This window comes from Petaurus breviceps, unplaced genomic scaffold (genome assembly GCF_028583685.1).
Source record: "Petaurus breviceps papuanus isolate PSGF00001 unplaced genomic scaffold, PetGlider_PUasm1.0 90035, whole genome shotgun sequence".
Classification (NCBI taxonomy): Eukaryota; Metazoa; Chordata; class Mammalia; order Diprotodontia; family Petauridae; genus Petaurus; species Petaurus breviceps.
In genome coordinates this window covers 688,080-710,988 of record NW_027187165.1, presented here as the reverse complement: position 1 = coordinate 710,988, position 22,909 = coordinate 688,080, and the positions used below count along the sequence as shown (strand labels likewise).

The window sequence follows — 22,909 nt, the reverse complement described above, 5'->3', positions numbered from 1 at the left end:
CCTTTCCTTTCCTTTCCTTTCCTTTCCTTTCCTTTCCTTTCCTTTCCCTTTCCTTTCCTTTCCTTTCCTTTTTCTTCTTTTTGCTTTTTGGAGGGCAAGTGGGGTTGAGTGACTTGCCCAAGGTCACATGGCTAGTAAGAGTTAAGTGTCTGAGGTTGGATTTGAACTCAGGTCCTCCTGACTTCAGTGCTGGTGCTCTATTTACTGTGCCACCTACCTGACCCTAGGTTTATTTTTTAAGAGCTATAATGAATATCTTTCAGTATGCCTAGTAATATTCTTGGACTATATGTGTTCATCACAATATTTTCTACAAGCAGGAACATCTGAAGAACTCTACCATCTATGAGGAAATTCTGTTTCCATTTTAGATTATGTATCCACCATGACAGTTGAGAACACACATGACATTCAGAATCCCAAATTCTATGAAAAAAATTGTGTGTGGTTACATTTATCAAAGAATCTTGAATGGTCTTAACTTATGCAAGAGCCTGTTGGAGAGAAGGCTTTAAGGTTGCACTTTTTTTTTGAACCAAGTTAAATGCTTTTTTTTTCAGGATAATAAACAAAAATAAACACAGTGACATCATAGGATCATATATTTAGAGTCAAAAGGTGTCTTAGAGTGCATGTAGTCCAATGTTATCCTTTTAGAGATTAAGAAACCAAAGCACTGAGAGGCAAAGTGAACCCTCCCATGGTGCCATTGAAATAGTAGTTGGAAAAGCTGGGATTCAAGTCCAAATTTCAAGACTTCAAATTCAGCATGTTCATGACTATAACATGTGGTATTCTTTGCATCTTTTTGTCAATTGTGAGACTGCTAATATGTGATCTGCTATATCTTTTTTCATATTCTCATAGAGTATATTTTCATAGTATAAAAGTAATTCTAATTTTTTTTCTATAAACATAAGTTGGCATGTAGTTGGGCAGTTGTTGGTTGCATCTATATCATCTTTTTGGGCAATGCATTTTTACCTTCTTTCTGTGCCTTCTCCTTCTTAACATATTTTACAAGATAATTCCTTGGGACTTTAGAGATTATGTTGCTTCAAGTACAGATTTTCTCATATGTGCTTTATTGGATCAATCTGGTCTCAATTTCCATGTCAGTGTCATTTTATCTTTCTTATGTAGTATGTGGTGAATTGAAGTAGTTGAGTTCAAATGTAGCAATGCCATCATCATTAGTTATTAAAATAATTCAGTATAGAAACATTGACAAATATGTTACATCTACTGTCTACTTGTCCTCCTGATGATTTTATCTTTGAAAGTGCTTAAAGCTATGTGACTCAGGTGGTTTTAATGCTAAACTTCCTGTAGGCTAGTTTTTGCTTTCATCTCTTTTTATTGTTTCATAAGGCAAAATTGATCATAATCTTCCACCATCCTCCTTTTTTTGCATTTTATAGATTGGCTGACATGCCTCTGTACTGGGGAAGGAGGCAGATTTTGGGGCTCTTTTGGTTTTCATTGTGGTAGCTGTTTTAAATCAGTTAAATGTAGGAAATGGCGATAAGGTAAATATTTTTGTCTGGAAACATTAACTAATTAACAATTTGTACTCTAAATATAAGATCCTTTTCAATTAACCAATAAAATGTTGTTGGAAGAATAGAGATATACACTTGGAGCCCAGAAGGTAGATGACATATGAGTCATCTGCATAGAGGTGATCATTAAAACCAGTTAAGTGATATGATGAGAGTGCCAGAACAAAGAGTGTGGAGCAAGAGTTCTTAACATTTTTTGAGCTGTGGGCCCCTTTGTCTGTCTCGTGAGGCCTATAGACCCTTTCTCAGAATAATGTTTTTAAGTGCATAAAATAAAAAAGGATTACAAAGTGAAGTAATTATATTGAAATAGCTATCAAAATATTTTTTAAAAGTTCTTGCATCCCTTATTAAGAACCCTATGTTAGGACAGTATAGATGGAGGAAAGAAGAGGTCTAAGGACAGATCCTTGAAGAACAATCACTTTAAGGAACCAGGGAGGTGAGAAGTTAGGAAAGGATACAGAAAAGGCACATTTCTGAAGGTAATGATAATATCTGGCATTTATATAATGCTTTAGAGTTTGTAAAATATCCTTCTATACATGATCTCATCAAGTCCACAGAACAAGTCTGTGAAGTAGATGCTATTATTAACTCCATGAATGATGAGGAACCAGAGGCTCAGAAAAAAAATTGACTTACCTAGGGTCACAGAGGTAGTAAGTATTTGAGGTGGGCTTTGAACTTAATTAGTTATGATTCTAAGTTCAACTCTATATCAGCTAGTTATACTATGCTATAGGAAAAGAAACAGGGGAGCATGCATCTCAGAAGCTAACAGAGAGGAAAATATTAAAAAAGGAAGTAAATCTTTTAAAATGTTTCTTATTTATATCCTTTCTTTTTATATCACCTTCATGTCCAAATATATCCTTTCCCCTCTGCTTCCCAGAGTCAGCTGTAATAGAAAGAGTAACAAAGAAAGAAGATTAGTTTGACAAAATTAACCAACACATCAACTGACTCATTCAGTCTCCCACTTCTGCACTGAAAGGAGGGAGGTACATTTTCTCTTCCCTTCTTTGGGGTCAATTTGATCATTATAGTTACTCAAGGTTCAGCTTTGCTTTTGTGGTTGGTATTACTCTTCTCTTTTACATTTGCCATTTTGTCTATTGTTTTCCTGGCTTTGCTCACTTTACTTTGCAGAGGGTCATAGTCTTCCTCTACTTCTCTGTATTCTTCATAAGACAAATAATATTCCATTATATTTATGTAAAACAATTTGTTCAGGCATTAAGGGAGTTATTCTTTCTTTCTTTCTTTTTTTTGGGAGAGGGGAGGGCAATTGGGCTTAATTGACTAGCCCAAGGTCACATGGCTAGTTTTTGTGTTAAGTGTCTAAGGCCAGATTTAGACTCAGGTCCTCCTGACTCCAGTGCCGGTGCTCTTTTTACTGCGCCACCTAGCCACCCAAGGGAGTTATTCTTAAAGGGAATAGAAATATAGCTAAATTGAAAAACTAATATTACTCATGTCTCCTAATAATCAGCTTTTATAGTCTGCAGTAACTCATGATTCCCAGGGCATAGTTTACAAATAAAAGAAGCAACTAGATTTCATAGGAACCACTGGTTATTTCAAAAAACAGAAAGGGTAGGGGGAGATTAGAAGTAATAATTGTGTTTAAGAGGACCTGTATTTTTAAAGACCTTTTTGGGATGTGATGGTGAGGTTTCTGGGAACATGAGTATCTCAATGTTACCTCTGAATCTGTGTAATGAAGAGTTGTCATAAATAATGTGGGATCTTTGTAGCAGTAAGTTTATTTTTAGTTATGCATGTTTTTATTTTTTAATTATTTAATTAGTACTCCATCCCCCCCATTATTAAATGTAAAAACAATTTTTAGCATTTGTTTGTTTTAATTTTGAGTTTCAAATTGTCTCTCCTCCCCTATCAAAATGAGAAGGCAAGCAATTTGATGTAGATTATATGCGTAGCAGTACATTTTGAGGTAGTGGCACTTTTTTTTTTGAAAAGCAAAGTTCTTTGAATTCTAAAATCCAGCTAATCTGGAGAAGTGAAACAATTACATAACATACCTGTGGGAAAGGCATTTGAAGGTTATTGTGGCAAGATCATTAAAAAATCTGATTCACATTGATAATTAAAAGAACAAACTAAATATAATACAGGTTGAATGAATGAGAGTGTGGATTTCACAAGAAAGGTTCCAAAGCACTTTATCTTGGTCACTACAATTAATAGGAACTAGTCCCTTGCTAGTTACTGGGCATGTAAATAAGATTAAGCCTGCACTTCTTTGGGAAAATGCATTAATATATTTTTAGGCCACAGACAAATTGAGGTAGTAATTTACTAAATGTGAGTCCAGTGACCTGTAAGCTAATTTGGTCTCCTAAAGTGAATACCATGCTCTCAGGGAGAAGCTAACATAGGAGGAGAGTTTGGCTTGCTGTACATCCTTTTCTGGTTGATGTCATAATTACTTTGTGTCCAATTTGGCCTTCAAATAATCAGCTCATAGATCATACCTTAGGAGAGAAAGCCATTTGAATTGTGTGCTTGAGGCCAGATTTGGTCAGAGAGCTTTTTGCTGATAACCTGTTGAACAATGCTGTTAAATGCTCTAGCCCATCACATAAACATACTTTAGAAGGGAATTCAGGTATCTCTCCTTTAACTGAGTTTCCTTGAGTCTATACTTTGAATGTCGATGCTTGCATTGGGAGAACCTGTGAAAATATCATAAACAAAAGAATCAACTGGCAGCATTGGAAATGACAGTGTCTACTAGGTAAAGATTTTTGGAATGTTGAATTTTGATTGTCAGTTGATATATACTCCTGCTGGTGTCTCTAGCTGTTTTAAACCTTTAAGAATTTCTTTCTGCATTACTATTTTTCTTTCTTTAAAGCAATCGGGGTTAAGTAACTTGCTCAAGGTTACACGGCCAGTTATTTCTGGGTGTGGTGCTGAGTGTCTGAGCCCGGGATTTGATCCAGGTCATCCTGACACTGGAGCCAGTGCTCTTACTCGCTGAGCCACCTGGCCGCCCCAGCATTACTATTTTTCACATACCACAGGAGGGTATGGATGAAAGATACAGAAGAACAGGGACATCCTTATGGGAATGTGGACTAGGGCATATTTTATTTGTGTATGTGCATTTATGTATATTTGTATGTTTGTGTGAATGTGCATGTCTATTTTAATACATTTAGGCAGCATTTAACTGGAGATTGGGGTAGCTAGATGGTGCAGTGGATAGAGTGGTGGACCTGGAGTCAGGAAGACTCATCTTCCTGAGTTCAAATCCAACTTTACACACTTACTGGCTGTGTGACCCTGGACAAATCACTTAACCCTGTTTACTTTTCCTCATCTGTAAGATGAACTGGAACAGGAAATGGCAAACCACCTTGGTATCTTTGCAAGAAAACCTCAAATGAGTCCAAGAAGAGTCAGACATGACTGAAATAACTATATATATATATATATATATATATATATATATATATATATATATATATATATATATATATATATATATATGTGTGTGTGTGTGTGTGTGTGTGTGTGTGTGTGGTTTGGGGAAAATGGAAGTTTCATAGAACAAAAGTAGGAGGGGGGGGGATTTATTTCCAGGATTTTACCTTCTTATTGTTTCTCTGCAAGTCCTTCTTAATATCTCCTTTTCCTCTGCTGGCTACATCTCCTCCCATTTCCTACTCCACCAATACAACCACTTGGTCCCACAACATATCCTTGTTCCATCTGGTCCCTTCTCAGGACTTAGTACAATTATACCAATTTACTATACAAATTGTACATGCTATGAATATGTGATATAGACATCTTGGTAGAGAGATTTCTTTGGCAGAGTGCTTAGGATTGTTATGTTGATTATTTTGATTGGGTTAGGCACATTCTCACAGGTTAATTACTTCTGCATTCAGAAAGAGAAACCTTTCTCTCTAATACAGTCAGCATGATCAGCAGTGAAAGCTAATTTAGGAAATGCATTTACTGTTCTCCAGAAGCACTGCAGAGCATTTAAAAAAGTAATTAGAAGTGGTGAAAGTGCCCCTGTTTCTCAGACACACTTCATATGGTTGCCAATGCAATCATCCTAATACACAGGCAAGAAGACCATTGGTATAGAATTTTAAAAGAACTTGGAGATCATTTAGTCCATTTTTCAGATGAGGAAACTGAGGCTAAGAGAGGTTAAGTCATTAGTCCATGGTCACACAGATAATTAGAGCTGGAGCTGGTATTTAAATTCTGCTCTCATGACTCCCAGTTCAGTTTTTTTCTCTCCTTTATATCATTTCTTCATGTCACTCCTCTGTTTTGCCATTTTGGTTGCCTCCCCATTTCCTGGAGGATAAAAGGCAAACTCCCCAACTTAACCTTAAGACCCTCCAGAGTCTAGCTACAAGCTACCTTTCCAGTCATATTTCATACTCTTCCCTTTTGCACATGCTACATTTCCATCAGACAAAACTACTAGCTCCCTTTCTCATCTTTGCATCTGATGCCTGCATAAAAGGAAATAGTTCAGGGACTATGGTTGACCTCAGAGGAGAAATTCCAAGGAGTCAATTTTGGAGGAAGAATGTGCTCTTGAGGAGTATCTTGTGCCTCTCAGAGAGAGTCAGGTCAGCTACTTTCTAAAGACCTTTGAGAGGCGGGGCATGGCTGACCCTTAGCAAATCATTTGAAGCTCTCTGTGTTTCAGTTGTTTTTGCTTAATTACCAACACCTTCTAATGCTATCAGGGTGGTTCCAAAACTCTCTGTTGTTCAGTTACTTCAATAATTCTTATATGCTTATATCAGGTCAATGAAAATTTCCCAATTTAGTAGGGACTTCCTTGATCTAGAAACATCGTCTCTCCACATCTCTGACTTTTGAAATCTTTCTCTTTCTTTAAGGTAATGTCCAGATCTGGTACTGTCTCCATGAACTGCCCCCCCCGCCTTCTTTAGGTGAAAGTTTTCTCTGTCTCATCTCAAATTTCTTCTAGCCCTTTGTCTGGGTCCCTCCTTTGCCTATAAAATATTCTGCCTTGCAAAATATTTATTGGTATACATCTTTTATTCCATTCTATTTTATTATAAATTCCTCAGGGGAAGAGACTGTTTTAAAAAAATCTTTGCACCTAACATTTACCACAATGTCTTGCACATAGTAGGAATGTTTGCTGAAGTAAGACACCCCTCCCCCTTCATTCTAGACAGCCTGAATGAAATTGCAGTGGACTAAAAGAGTATTTCCTTTATTCTATGTAGGTCTTCAAGTATATTCTGACTTCCCTAATTTTCAAGGAGGAATTTGGGCAAGGGGTACTTTTTACTGACCTGGTTTCAGGAGACTTTAGCCTGGCTTTAGGTAACAGGGTGCCTGCCAGCTTTAGCCTCAGTTGCAGTTTCTGATAGTGTTTCAGTGGAAGCATTTCATCCTAACAAGGAATGTGTATTGAGAACATGGACCATGAGCCACTGTCACACTTAGATGTCCCAGAACTTAAAAAAAATTCATTTTAAGAAGGGTGTCATTATTTTGGATTCTTGGGACCAGTGGACTTTTACATTTGGCAGGGGTAGGGAAGGTGGAGCTTCTGTGATGCTTTGTCTGTTTCTCAGCGAATATTTTTTTGGCAAAGACACTTTGGGGTGTACAGTGTCTGGATTTTGAAGAGGAGATCAGATACTATTTTTTAATTTGGTGGTTTTCTCATGGAATAGGTCAATTTCCAGCCTCTCATTGACTTTCTAACTTCCTTTAGCAGAGAGCCAAGAGTCAAGAGCCAACAATAATAATAATAACTAGCATTTATACAGAGTTGTAAGATTTGCAAAGTGCTATAAAATATCATCTGATACTCACAAAAACCCAGAAGGTAGGTGTTATTATTATCCCCATTTTACAGATAAGGAAACTGAGGTAGGGAGAGATTGAATTGTTTGCCTAGGGTCACACAGCTATTGTGTCTGAACTATGATCTTCCTGACTTCAGGTCCAGCACTCTGTCCACTGTACCATCTAACTACCACCTAAATTAGGGAAAACTGAGAATTTCAAAGGCTTTTGGCTTATTTCTTCTTCCTGACTTCACAGTGCCCTATCCATGGCAGTTCTAGAGTGGCCATTCCTGGCTTCTTGAGCCATTCCACCCACCTTTTCTCCACAGAATCTGCTGTGAAATCTAGTGCCCTTGTTCTGGTATCCCTTAAGAGCTCATTTCCCATTTGAAAAGTGTTGAAAACTTTCCAGGGAATTTTTTTCCTAGGCAGCCTTAATAAAGAAGAGGCTGATATTAAGCAGAGAATGGAACCTCATGTATAATATTTGAGTCAGTTACCTTCCTAATAGGTCTGGGATAAGACCTATCTCTGAAAGACCTGTGTTTTAAAGAGAGCCATGGGCAGGGGACTCTCTGCTGCATTTTTTGCTCTTGCTGCATATCATAGGAAACAGTACCAGTAAGGAAAATAAGCATTCCCAGGACCCAATAGCCATTGGGAGCTTGGGAATTTCTCAAGAATAGTTTGGGAGCAGGGAATTTCTTTCATATTCCACCCACTTCCTTTACTTGCATGTCCAACATCTGGAAAATTCTCTCAGAATTTTAAAATTATCTCACGGTTCCAGGTTCCTCAAAGTAAGGAAGGAGGATATAATCCCCCCCCGCCCCCAGTTTAGGATTATTCCCAGATTCATCTGCTTTGTTCCTAATGGATGCTAAGGAGTCCAATCTTTCCCCAAAACTGATCAAGATACTTTCCCCTCCTAAACCCTATGAAAATAGAGATAAAACCAAGACACATTGTCTTGGCTACTTGTAATGATGCCTCACACATATTTGGGCTTAAGCACTCTCCTCACAACCACACTGTGAGGTAAGTAGGCAAGTATTTCTATCCACAATTTACTGAAAGGGAAGCTGAGACTCGGTGATGTAAAGTACTTGTGGTTGTATAGATAGTAAGTGTCTGAGCCAGAAGCAGAATTCACTGTCTTCTGATTGCACGACCCCTACACAAAGCTTCTTCTGTGAGAGAGAAGTAGACGATGGGCAAAGTCTGTGGCTGTCCGCTTTCCAGGACGGGTGTAGGAAACGACGTGTGTTTCACAAGTGCTTTTGCTCTTCCCAGAGACGTGTTCCTTTCTTGAGTGTGGTGGACCTGAATCTTCAGCTAAGGTTCTGGCCAGCCTTTCAGCATTATCTGTGCGTCTGCCCCTGAGATCCCTAGGCGGCGCTGTTTCCCTCCTGCCTTGCCCGAATCTCTTTATCCAGACGGCAGACAAGCCACATTTAGGGCTTGCACTGAGTCGGCTAATCCAGTGTAGATTCCAGTCCGGAGAAGAACTCATTTCGTACCTTTTCACCGGCACTAGGGTCGGCTGAGGCTGTTTCTCCAGTGCCGGGTGAGCTCAACTGGAGCCCCGGAGAATGGTCCCGGATCGCTGCGCTCTAAGGAATGAGCCAGAGAGGCAGGATGCTGGACTGGGTGGTGGTTCTCTGCCTGTGGGCCAGCTCCTGCAGCGCAGGACAGCTGGAGTACTCCGTGTTCGAGGAGACCGAGCGCGGCATGGCTGTGGCAAACGTCGCCGCCGACTTAGGGCTGGCAGTAGGCACGCTTATTTTCCGGAAATTTCGCCTCCTTTCCAGCAACGGCGGCGAGCCGTACTTCGGCATGGAGCCGGGCAGCGGCAGCCTGTTTGTCCGGGAGCCGGCAGACCGCGAGCGGCTCTGCGGGGCCAAGGCTACTTGCATTCTCAACTATGAGCTAGTTCTTCAAGACCCATTGGAGCTTCACAGGATGAGCGTCCGAATTCTGGACCTCAATGACAACCCTCCTCGCTTCCCCGAAGGCGAGGTGCGGCTTCACCTCGCAGAGTTCCTAGTGCCGGGAGCCCGCTTCACACTTCCCAACGCCCAGGACGCAGATGAAGGAACCAACGGGCTACTGAGCTACTCGCTGAGTCCAAGCGAGCACTTCCGCCTGGAGTTGGGGAGACGGACTGATGGCAGCGAGTATCCAGAGCTGGTGCTGGATAAATCGCTGGATCGTGAACTTCGTGCCACCCACAGGCTGGTGCTGACCGCTCGGGATGGGGGTCGGCCGGGTCGTTCCGGGTCTGTCCAGGTTACAGTTACCGTTGTAGACACCAATGACAACGCACCCGAATTTCAGCGCTCAGTGTACCGGGCCAGTGTCCCAGAGACAGCGCCCAACGGGACTGTGCTGATCCAGGTGCAAGCCTCGGACCCTGATGAGGGTCCCAACGGGGAGATCCGGTACGCCTTCAGCAACAGCACTCCAACAGAGCTGAGGCACCAGTTTCGAGTGCATTCTCACAGCGGGGAGGTGACGACCATGGTGGTGCCTCTTGGGCCCCCAGACACGCTGCTGGAGATATTCATCGAGGCAAGAGACGAGGGAGCATTTAGCTTAGCCAGCACTGCCAAACTGCTAGTGGAAGTGACCGACGTGAACGACCACGCCCCAGAGGTGAGCATCACGTCACTCTCCAGTCCAGTGTCGGAAGACGCGCCTCCGGGCACTGTGATTGCTCTATTGAGTGTTCGAGACCAAGATCGAGGTCCAAATGCGAAGGTGACTTGCACCGTTCAAAGCAGCGGCCCCTTCCAGCTACACCCTTCCTTTGACAGCTACTACAGTCTATTAACTGATGGGCCTTTAGACCGGGAACAGACCAGCGAATATCAGGTCACGATCATCGCTTCCGACAGTGGCTCTCCCCCGCTAAGCACGCGCAAGACTGTGACTGTTCTCGTGGAGGATGTGAATGACCACGCGCCAAGCTTTCCTTTGCCCCAGCAGGAGTTCTTCGTAGCGGAAAACAACGGCGCTGGGGCCTCGCTGGGCCGCGTGTTCGCCCAGGACCCGGACCTAAACCAGAACGGCCTTGTGTCCTACCTACTGCGGGATCTTCACTCAGACAGGCCACTGGCCTCCAGTCTGGTAGAAGTGGAGTCGACAAGTGGAGCCATCACTGCCAAAACTTCCTTTGACTTCGAGCAGCTCAAGGCATTTCACTTCGTGGTGGAAGCCCTGGACGGCGGCATTCCTGCCAGGAGCACAGAAGTAACGGTCAGCGTGTTCATCATGGACAGGAATGATAATGCCCCAGTCATCCTATATCCTGTGGTCAGAAACGGTTCGGTCCCAGTAGAAATTGTGCCCCGTCAGGCCAAAACGGGGCACTTGGTCACCAAGGTAGTAGCCGAAGATGCCGACAGTGGGCCAAACGCTTGGCTTTCTTACCATGTCCTGCAGTCTTCGGACCTGAGCCTTTTTGCTGTCTCCCCTAACACAGGAGAGCTCCGGACCCTGCGCCCCACTCTGCCAGCAGATGCAATAAAGCAGAAGGTGGTAATCGTGGTTCAGGACCACGGGGATCCTCCTCTTTCCTCCTCAGTCACTTTGGGCGTACTGTTGGTAGACTCTCCTCCACAAGTCATTCCTGACTTCAGGGACGGGTGGGAAACACGCGGACAGCTTTCTGCCCCTAATTTGTATTTAGTAATAGCCCTTGCGTGCATTTCATTTCTGTTTCTGACGTGTTTAGTCTTCTTCATTTGCCTCAAGTGGAACCAGGACCGAGCTCGCGGTTCTCAGAGCTGTTGCCCTATGCGCTGTTGCTCCCCAGAGTCGTACCAACGTCGAAAGAAGACGCCTCAGAACCCTGGTCTGACGTCTGCCACCATCGACGTCACTGCAGTGGGGAGGCTTTCTCAAACCTACCTCTACCAGGCCTCTCTGGGGTTTGGTTCTAGCAATAACAACTTACTGCTGCGTGGAGAATACAGCACAGCAGACCTGAGGAATATTGTCAATGGGGTTGGATTGAATTTGCCAGTATCCTGTATTCAGATTCGAAACAGAAAAGGGGATCATTCACATGACAATGCTATGGTAAGCCAGTGCTATAAAGAAATGATTCCCATTTTTTGGGGTTCTCTTGCCTATCATTAAGGAAGAGGTTGGACTAGATACCTCCAATCCAACTTTAAGATTTTGTGATTCTAAAAAAACTAGTTATGGACAAATATGAAGGCAATTAAATTCATTTAATTTTTTTTCCTTTTTAGTTAAATTTTTGGGGTTTTTTTGATCAGTGAAAGTCCTTCCTCTCCTTCTCCCCCTTCTTCTCTCCGACTGAGAAAGAAAGAAAAACTAAACACCTGTTACAAAGTCAAGCGAAACAAATACCCCTATCTTCCATGTCCACAAAAAATATCTTGATTTGCAGTCCGAGTTCATCACCTCTCTGTGAGGTTCCCCATCTTATAAAATTCAACCTGAGGCTGCTGTCCAGTAACTAAGTTCTGAAATGACCTAAAAGAGTTGAGTGGCTAGTAACAATTCAATAGCATTCACTTCAACATATACTCACACACTGCATAACTAGTATTGTTCTAGAAACTGGGGGAATGGAGAGGAAGTAGAAAGCATGGTCTCTGGCCTCAGGGAACTTATAGTCTTGTTGGGGAACTAAGTATAGTACCTGTAAGTAATTTCTTTTTTATTTGGATCCATGAATTACCCATCCAGAGAATTCTTAGTATGGAAACTATCTTCACTGATGCCTAAAATCAATTCATCTGCAGGTAATAAGTTTTATTTTTTTAGTGAGTTTCCTGAAGCAATGAGAGGTTGGCTTGTCCACTATCATATAGTTAGTATGATGTAGATAATAGGAGGAACCCAATTATTCCTGACTTCAAGGCAAATCAGCAGCCATACTACTTCCTACCCAAGAAAAACAATGAAACAATAGATGTGAAGTATAATTTAATAAGATACAATAATGTATGATAAAGACAAATATATGTCCCACCAGATTGAGAAGAATCTAGATAAATATTGTCTGGAATTATCAGAGATATCTTCAAGGAAGAGGTGAGAATTTGGGGTGAATCTTAACAAATTGATAGGGTCATTTCCCCAGAATTTTTTATGCAAGCACTTAGAAAAATGAATGAGGATGCAATTCAGTATGCATTTTGATAGTTTCTGGAGGGAATTCTTTATCCAGCCATGGGCTTAAACGAAATTGAAAGTGCATGTTAAAAAAAATCACATGGTATCTGGTGTATTACAGAAAGAATTGGAAAAGTAAATTTTGAGTAAAACATCTTCTTTCAGTACTTTTAAATCTTTTTCAGTAATTAGTTAAAATAATAGCATTTTCTGCAAAATGCTGAAAGATGAACAAATATTTTTATCTTATATTTTTCATGATTTCTGCTTGGTAAATCAGATTTCCTTAAATTGCATGCCAAAGTATATAGGATCATCTTGTCCAACCTTCTCAGTTTTACAGATGAGAAAGCTGAGGCACAGAGAGAATATGACTTGCTCAAGATCACATTAGTAGTAGAGACAGATGTGGAATTTGAACCCAGGGCCTTTGATTCCAAAACCAGTGTTTTTTCCATTGTACCCTGCTGCCCCTACATTGTATTTAGTAGTTGTAAAATATTTCTTATGCATTAATGGAAGCTGTCAATTAGAGTTGCTGAACTTTTGTATTTTTAGAAAAATTCCAACAGTAAGGATCTGATAATTTTAAAAATTAGCATTCTTTATGAGGTAGAAAAGCTGAAAGATAGATAAAAATAAGGATGGTTTTGTTGGATAGTGCTCTGCCATTCAAAGCCTATTAAAATAGAATTCAGTCACTTGGAATGAGTTTTTAATTACTTCATAGGTTAAATGTATTCAAAAATAAAGAAACTTTGAAACAGTTAACTGTGATATCAATAAGAATTAAATTAGAAAAATATCTCTCAGTGCCTAGGTCACCACTTGCTACTTTAACTAGATATTCAGGAGAGTCACAGAAGACATTGTCACAGCAATTCTGATGTTCTGCTCCCTGTTTTCATTGCAATGACAATAAGGTATAAATCCAGATGTCAAGGAAAATCAAGTAGGAGATGGAGGGAGATTTTTTTCTCCTCTGTGGTTTTGAAGGGTGTGTTATTTTTCCCTTAAAGTAAAAAGCACAATCGAACTGAAAGCTAATCTCTAAGTGTACAGTGAAACCTGCAAGATGATGTAGAATCTTGCAAACTACTAAAAGCATTGTTCACATGAATCATAACTTAGAATACTATGTCACCAATCTCATTTAATTTAAGGAAAACTGCTTCCACACCATATCCAGTCTCTGAAGGTGTTAAAAATGTTATGAAATTAGTGAATTATCATATAAAATTTATGGGAAATGTCAACAAATATCTGAGTCAATTTTAAATAAAAAATTGACCAGTTATAATGGTAAAATGTTATGTACAGAATCACTTAATGTCATTCACTCTTTTTGTTTACTGGGGAAATTATTAATATATTTGTTTCATTTAGTTAATTTCTGAAGGAGTAAGACATAACAAAGGGAGTTAAGAAAAGGAGTAATGGGGGTTAAGAGAAGGATGATTTCAGAAACACCATTAGACTGGAATGGAATATATGAAGATGAAATTGGGTATAGAAGCTGAAGAAAAAAATAAATGTTTAATGGAAAATCTTTACAGCCTAGAATTGGGACCAAAAGAAATTTTCTTGTATTCCTTTGTTACCCAGGTTTCATTTGCCCACCCTGGTATACCAAGCTTATTTGAGAGATGAGTGCTAAGACAACTTACTACCTCTGGGACCTTGGTCAAATCACTCAACTTCTCCTTGCCTCAGTTCCCTCTAATGTAAGGTGGGGATAGTAATAGTACCTACCTCATAGGATTTTGAGGATCAAATGAGACAATGTTTGTGAAGGAAGTGCCTAGCACATAAGTGTATATTCTTCTTTTCTTCATCTAAGACTAGCTATAGATAATGCTATTCATATACATGTATTTTATGTATGTGGGTACACACATACATATAAAACACCCCTCACTGAACTGCTCATTGGGAGATCTGTTTCATCATTCAGGAGAAGCAGTATTGTGTAGTGGGGAGAGTGCTGGACCCAGAATCAAGAGAGACCTGGATATCAATGTTAGCTTCAATACTTATTTGTTTTGGGGTCTTGGGCAAGTTAATAATTTTCTCTGAACCTCAATTTCTCATCTACAAAATGGAAATATTTCTACTATCTGCTTCTTTGAGTATTGTGAGGAAAGCATATTGTAAAATGTAAAGCACTATTTCAATGAGATTTTTTTTCTCTTTGGTTATGATGTATGGCTTGTGTCTGCTACTAATTTACATAGGTTGGATATTTCTGTAAGTGGCTCAGGGAAAATTGGAGGAATGACTGAAGGAAGCTCTCTATAGGCTGCACATTGGTGAAATTCATGTGGTCATTATTTACTTTCTTCTGTAGTTACATGCCGATCTCACTTTTCTTTTCTGGTTCATTCAAAGGTGACATGTGTCAAAACTCATGTAAAATCTAGTATGTTGGTGAGATTTCACTTTAAGAGATGGCATGGAATTGTGGATAGAGAGATGGCCTCATTCTGGAAGGACTAGGTTCCAGCTCTACTTTTAACATCTGCTGTATGGCTGTATAAGTTACTTAACTTCTCATTACTTGGGGCAACTCTCTAGGATCATTGTTTCTAGAATGTTGTGTATCTGTATTGGTGCAGGGGAGTTTCCTTTCCAAGAATTATGTACATCAATGAAAAACTAGGTATGAATAAAAAATTACTACTTTGGTGCCTGTTTCTACATGAGATGATAGTCACTCATTCAAAAAACTGAAAAATCCTGTCAGTGATGGATACTTAGCATTACATAGACAAAAATTTCAGATAATTGAATATGTTTTAAATTTTATTTCATATTAAATATGGGCTGTCATAAGTAAATAATTTATTTCCTAGTAGCCCAACTTCTGGAGATGAGCCTCTATGTATAGAGTGATCCTTACAGAGAAGACTAAGTCAGTCTCTGAACCATCATGGAAGCTTTTCTGGGTTGGTAGAACCTGCAGAGTTTTGTAAATTTTGAAGACCCATGGCTTCTTTAATTCTATGATGAGGCATCAGATTAGGACTTCATGAATTCCCTGTGGGGAATATATGGAAGAACCAGGACAAGAAGGTGTGGGAGGCTTCAAATACATACTGGAGAGACTGACTATCCTTACTGATGAGACCATGGATTTGGTGGAGTATCAATGTGTTGGAATTTTGGTGCCATGTGGGCACAGAATAGTATGATATTTTTTGTAAATGCTGGGGTGTGAAAATCAGAGAATTCCAGAAATAAGGGCAGATTCTCATGGTTTTGGATAGATGCAGCTAGGTGGCTCAGTGAATAGAGTTCTATGCTTGGAGTCATGAAGACTCATCTTCATGAGTTCACATCTGGCCTCAAACATTAACTAGCTGTGTGAACCTGGGTAAGTCACTTAGCCTTTTTTACCTCAATTTCCTCATCTGTAAAATGAGCTGGAGAAGGAAATGGTAAACCAGTATCCAGTATCTTTGCCAAGAAAATCCCAGTGGAGTCATGAAGAATTGGATATGACTGTACAACAACAAATCATTGTTTGGATGCAGTACAACCAAAGTTTTATGTGAAACTGAAAATATCACAATAATTAACTTCTATCCAAAAGCTTATATTTCAAGGTCTTGATGCATTTATATCAAGTGCTTGGATTCCCATCTTGCCTTCACTCTGCATAATTGTACAGATCATTTCATTTGGGATTACAGAATATATATATATATATATGTATGTAATATATATGTGTATACACACATTTGTGCTAAATTTACATGTTACTAAAGCTCATCAGTCTAACTGATTTAGTAAAAAATATAACTTTTATTTATAACAACAGAATTGATAGAATTACTTACATATAGTGAATGAATCAACAAGTTGATTGTACATGATATTGACTTCCTGTGTCTTTTTTCATATACTTTCCCTTTTAAGTTTAGCTTCTTGCTGGACCCATTTACTGTTCTTTCCAAATATGGTATCTTTGTAATGGTAAGTTTTAATCATATATTTAATTATTGGTTATTTTCAACCATATTTTGGGCTCATTATAGTATCATACAAGTCAGAGCAAGATGAAGTCATCTATTTTAATCCTCATTTTTTAAGATGAGGAAACTAAGACTAAGAGAAAGCAAATCATTTGCCAACAATTTCAAATATACTAAGTTGTAGAACTGGGAACCAAACCTAACTTTATATTCAACAGCTTTTCTTCTAAACTCTGTGAGCTACTTATAATACTTGAATTAAGACTACACATACCACTCAGCCTATTAATATCTTCATAAAAATGTTACAAGTAAAAGTTAAAATTTATTTTAAGCAACTGGGGTTAAGTAACTTGCTCAAGGTTACATGGCCAGGTGTTTCTGGGTGGGTGCTAAGTGTCTGAGCCCGGGATTCAATCTCCAGGTCATCCCGACACTGGAGCCAGTGCTCTTACTTGCTGTGCTACCTGGCCGCCTCAAAAGTTAAAATTTAAACACACTGTAATAATAGGAAGCTCCCTAAGTGATGTAATGAATAGAGTGCTGGGCCTGGGGTTAAAAATTTCCAAGTTCAAATCTATCCTCATATACTTACTAGCTGTGAGGCCCTAGGTAAATCACTTAAACTTTTTCTGCCTTAGTTTATTCATCTGCAAAATGGAAATAATAATAATATCTACTTCTTAAGGTTGTTGGGAAAAGCAAACAAGATAATATATTTGTAAAGTGCTTTGCTGACCTTGCGGTGCTATATGAATGCTGGAAGCATGTATTCTGGAATTCAAACTTAGTGTCAGTGTTTCCCTGTCTCTCCCTCAAAATGCAGCCTGATAGGATATGATCAAAGTTTTTGTCTTTAACAATTTCTTTGAGTAAATTATGGAAGCATACTTTTCACTGGTTTTCCAGGTACTTGTCTCAAACTATTTTAACTGTGAAGCCACAGTTACAATATGTAGAACTTTGTTACTTCCCTGCTCAGCATTCTCTACTAGCCAAGTGCTGAAAGTTGATTTAAAGAAACTGCATCATATGTATAAAATCCAGGAAGAAATCAACAACAATAGAGAACATAGTACTAGTTATACAATAAGCAGCCAAGAAAGGGAACATTTTTTTAGATGCAGGCCTGGAGTGCATTAAGAAGTAAAGAGCAATGCCAGAAAAAGATGTGAGTGGAAGGTTATTGACAAAAGGCTTGATAATGTTAAGAATACATTGATTTTTTGGCTTCAGCATTTGAGTCAAGGAAAACAATAAAATTCCTGAGACTAAATACACTTAGCTTATGTGGAATGAGGACGGAGGAAACTACTAAAAGGTTTTCATGTTCCATAAATGCAGATAGTCAGAAAGTCAAGAGTATGAATGGTTGGCAGCACATCAAATAAATATGCATCACACCAATCAATCAACCAGTATTTATTAAGGGCTTACTAAGTGCCAACCTCTAAGCTAAATGCTGATGGTACAAAGAAAAAGCAAAAACAGTCCCTGCCCACAAGAATATTACACTGTAATGAGGGAGTTTATATTGTCATAAATAAGTAGTTTAAGTTACAGAATAAATACATGTCAGTTTTTGGATGGAAATATGACGAGAAGAGGGAAACAGTATAGGTTACTCAGAAAAGTCAGAGATGCCTGGTAAAATCAGGTGCTGCTTTTAGAAAATAGAATTCTTTGTATGAATACAGCAGCAACAGCTGGAGAAGGTTATAGTATGTATAGAGATGACAATTATAATTCTGTTGCTCTCAAGAGAAATGCAGAGTTGAGCAGTATACTAGAAAGAGATTTGGAGTCTAACGACTTGGTGAGTCAAAACTCTTCTACTTACTAACTCTCTGACTTTGGATCAGTAACTTCACTGCTGAACCTTAGTTTTTTCATTTATAAAATGGGGAAATACTGCCTATTTCAGAGCAGCACTCCTGTTTTGATGTAGGAGAATGTGAGGTAATTTTGAAGTACTAGTTTGAAGAGTCAGTCTGGGTGAGATAGTTTAGACAGTGGATAGTTTAGGGTAACTCAAGTACGTTAGGACACATTGCGCTGAAGGGTATGGTTGGGCCAGTAGGTGAGGGGACAGAATCAGAGGTGAAAGGGTGTGAATATAAATGTGAATTTTTGGTAATTTTTGTTAAGGTTAAGCTTGATCAACCTATGACATGGCAAAGCATCATTTTAGATTCTGCAAAGTAGAATTAATTAGGTGGTCTCAGGATTTATATGACAATGAAATGCCATAGAGAAATATAATTATTTAAATAACACAGTATTTAGGGCTTATTATTTATTTTCTTTGGATATTGATAGCTACCAAATAAAGTTTCACTGTAGTTCCCTCTCTCACATGAGTCTTCCTTAATACTTCAAAGAAACTATTAAAACTTTCCTCTTTAATGAAGACATAGCATAGATAAACATTTCATGTATATCTTAGGAAAATTTTCCTACTCTGGAATAACAATTTTAAGGTTGGATTGGATTGTAAAAATTCAGTTAAGCTTATTTTTTTAATCTTTTGGGGAAGTTTTACATCCTCTTTCCTTTGAAATATTCAATAACTATTTTTACTCCATGTTACTTTCAGTAACATGGGTAGAAGATTCCAAATTTTAATTTTTACTGATTGAACAAAAACAATGCTCAAGTCAGACAAAGAAATGAGAAAAATAATGCTAAATTCAGAAAAATAAGTACACTTTTACCTAATACAGATACCTGAAGTAGAAAGTTGGATTTTATTGGTTAAATTACTTAAAAAATACTCAGTCTCCCTATATTCCAACTGGAAAAGCAGGAGCAGATCCTGCTGTTGATTGGAATGAAAGCCTCAGCCTACTTTATTTCAAAGCCTAGGCTTGTTTGCCCCTTTTTAGACAACAACCTTGCCTCCCAGGGACTCATCATATTAATGCTAGACATAGTGGGGACACTCTATTGGCACATCCTAGAGCAGCTCAGAGTTCCCAAGCTTAATTGATCTGCTATCCTCAGCCTCCCTGGCAGCTTAGATTATAGGCATGTGCCAGGAACAACCTGCTTAGATTACAATATGAGATTACAGGGACAACCACTTTAGATTGCTAAAAAAAAATTTCCTCAATTCCCTGTTCTCTTTTAGACCAGCTTAAATTGATTTAGTGTATTCTCTGGCTAAAATAATAATATACTTTGCTAAGAATTTCCTTGGTTGCTGTGAGAAACTAGCATTTTCCTATTTTATAATAGAACACAATGGGAGTGTGCAGTGTTTACTATAAAACCAGGGTGATTTCTTTGATCTCTCTCACACATGAGGTTTAACAGTGATTATCCCACTCTCCTACAATCTAACACCTTGGCAAGGTGTGTATTTTCAAGGCAAAATGCCAGGGACTTCCTCCCTCCATGCTCCTAATTCTCTTTGAATTGAGCAAGCCCATTGGCACTGATGTGCTGATTTGAGGAGACTGGGCACATTTCCCTGGTGTTGTGAAATAAGACACAAGGTCTATCTGTTGTTCCTGAGTGTCTATTCCAAAGTAAATCTCCCAGGAGCCCTATGATTCTGGGAACATCTTTGTGCGTGATCCCAGTCACAGATATCAGACTATAATATCCTGTCTGGAGATCTATTTGATAATCAACAAGTATATCCTTCACTTATGCTTGCTCTCTCCCAGTGGCACTGAGTTAGGACTCCATTTCTGCATGACAAGAGTCATGTTTGTAGTACTTAGTTGATGGACAAGCATAGCCAGCTTTGCCAAGTGAATAGTCCTTTCAACATTCAACTTCTGCATCATCTTGTGATGCTATGCTCCCCTTAGTACAAAAACAGCCCAATACACACATTAAAGTGCTCTTGGTTTCAGTTTATAGGTGACAACTAGAAGTACCCATAATCCTGATCGGATGAAGTGTTGCTGTCTTTGGTCCCCTGATACATACTTATTTGAATTCCCCAGGAGGCATGATGTCTGCAGGGTCCATGTAGTTACAAACCAACATAAAGAAAGAAGCATGCTTAGATGAAGGCAATGCAGTTTGATCATCCTTTTTCTTCCTTCTTGGGTGTTCTCTGTGATACCTGTTTTTTAAATTTCTGCTTTAAGCTTCTTAGCATTTTAATTGGGGAAGTATCATGGAATCTTATCTCCCATTATTTTAGGGCATTATTTTAGGGTCTTTGTGCCTTTTCATTCACATAGCCTTGCTTTTGGGATGGTCCCTTGGCTTAAAGCCTAGGCCTACAAGACTTGGCAAAATTTCTCATCTTAAAAAGATGGAACCCTTTCAGGAATATGTCAGGAATACTGCCAAGCAAGTGAAAGCTTTTCAGATGTATTTCAACTAATGGTAAACACATATTTCATTCATTGGGGTAAATCAGAATGGGAAGGGAAGAATTTCCCAAATGGAAATTTTGCCTTTGTGATTGCATCAAATGCAGAAAAGCTTTCTTAAATTTTAGGGTAGAGTGAAGTGGTTATATAGGACCACAAGATATTATTATCAAGGAATGAACACTCCTTAGCTCTTTTTTTCTGACTGTATGTGGACTTGTTTGAGCATATACCCTATTTAACTATATTAATATGTTTAACTATATGTGTGTGTTATATGTGTGTATGTATACACACATATATGGATGAAAGAGATGGTGGTTATACATACACACATATATGAAATCACCATCCTCTTCCCCAATCTACCGAACTGGGGCATTTCTGTAAGAGCTAAACCTGTGTCCTGTTCACTTCCTAGGATATATGTTCTCTGCATGGAACACATCTTCTGTAGCACGCATAAGGATAAGCCTGCACTGTAGGCCACTTCTGGAGATGCATGTGCTCTGGCTCATTACTGAGGACCAGAGGTCCTAGTAAAGAGTCCTGTAAAGGTCTATCCTAGTAAAAAAAAAAATCCTAGTAAAGGTCCACTGATCATGAAAGAGCTCCCCATTCAGTAATCTTTTTAAGGAGTGACTCCAAGCTTTTCACTCACTCTTCCCATCTATTCATCATATTGAGACACTGACTCCCTGGGCAGAGAGGGTAATTGTTTGCACAGAGTGTCAAGAACGTGTGCTTATCTGGGTGAGCCTGATACTGCATCTCAAGTCCTTCGATGCCTCTTCTGCTTTATATTTCTCTCTTGAGCACAGTTGACCAGACGTCAATTCTGAACTGGGTTTTTCTAGTCTTGGCAGCGATTCCATGATCTAAAGAGATCAAGAGATCCTGGGTTTAAACATTTTTTTTTCTCCCTCTCTACTCTGATGTAGAGTTGATCTCTACATCAACTCCTTGGAGAGTAAAATGACCACTGCTAGGGAGCATGCCATAGATAAAGGAATGAAGAAATTCCAAGATATGTATGGCTTTCCTAAGTTGCTACATGGACAATATAGACTCAGGGTGAAAGTGAAATACCTGTTCAGCAGTATGATAAAGTGTTTCATGTTTTAGTGTTTTAAACTTAAGTGTTTAACTTCACCCAAAAGACATAATTAGGAGTTTTCAATAATTACACATGTTTTAAACATTTGTCATTGTCAACTTATGAGGTTGGTTGTTATAAGCATTTGTTTTATGGTGGAAGAAGTAAATACCTGTCCTATATATTATATTCCCTACTGTGTACATGAATGACTTCCCAGAAGGGACCATGTTAATTGTTTTTAGGGAGGTTGCAAAGCTTTGTTTTAGAGATTTTCCTCAGAGGTCGACTCAAGTTAGAGGTCTAATGAGTCAGGAAGCACGAGAAAAGCCTGATCTTCTCTTTGTGCTCAGATTTTCTACCAGGATTGAATGCAGTCAATAGTAGGTATTAATGAAAAGAGAGATTCCTGTACACTGGGCCATGGCTTCCATATCTATTAATGATCGAATCAGATTCTCTTACTGCCCTAATAACTTCCTGGTATTAAGTTGAGTAAAGAATTAATAATAAGCCTGATTGTTTAACTCTAGCTCTACAGACTGAGTGAATGCCATGTTGGTTATTGGAGAATTTAGGATCAGACCTGACTCAAGCCAGTCTGGTAGTTCAGGTTTGATATTGAAATGAAGTGAGACACCTCTAGACAGTGTAGCATGTATTTAACAAAATAAATTTACTGACCAATTGCATGGAAAAATCTGTTCAGTCAATCAGCTGGCATTTATTAAGTACTTACTATGTATGAAGCACTGTGATGAGATGGAGATACAAAGAAAGGTAAAAAGTAGTCCCTGGTCTCAAGGAGCTCACTGTTTAAAAGGAGACAGTATGCAAACAGCTATGTAAAAGCAAGGAGGAATATATAGGAGAAATTGGAGGTAATCTTAGATGGAAGGCACTAAGATGAAGTGGGACCAAAAAAGACTTCTTACAGAAGGTGGGACTGCAGCTG

The 22,909-nt window shown here is 39.1% G+C and overlaps 1 protein-coding gene across 2 annotated transcripts in view; it reads left to right on the top strand.

Annotated features, from left to right (window-relative positions):
* LOC138176631 (protocadherin alpha-C2) overlaps positions 1 to 22,909 on the top strand; it is a 140,963-nt gene that overhangs the window by 28,867 nt on the left and 89,187 nt on the right. Inside the window, exon 1 of one of the 2 annotated variants that reach the window (XM_069107413.1) lies at positions 8,856 to 11,482. The exons of the other annotated variant lie outside the window; for it this stretch is intronic. Within the exon in view, the coding sequence (XP_068963514.1) occupies positions 9,020 to 11,482 (2,463 nt within the window). The 5' untranslated portion in view covers positions 8,856 to 9,019. Of the gene's footprint in view, positions 1 to 8,855; positions 11,483 to 22,909 lie in introns of those variants that run through there. 2 annotated transcript variants of the gene reach the window in all.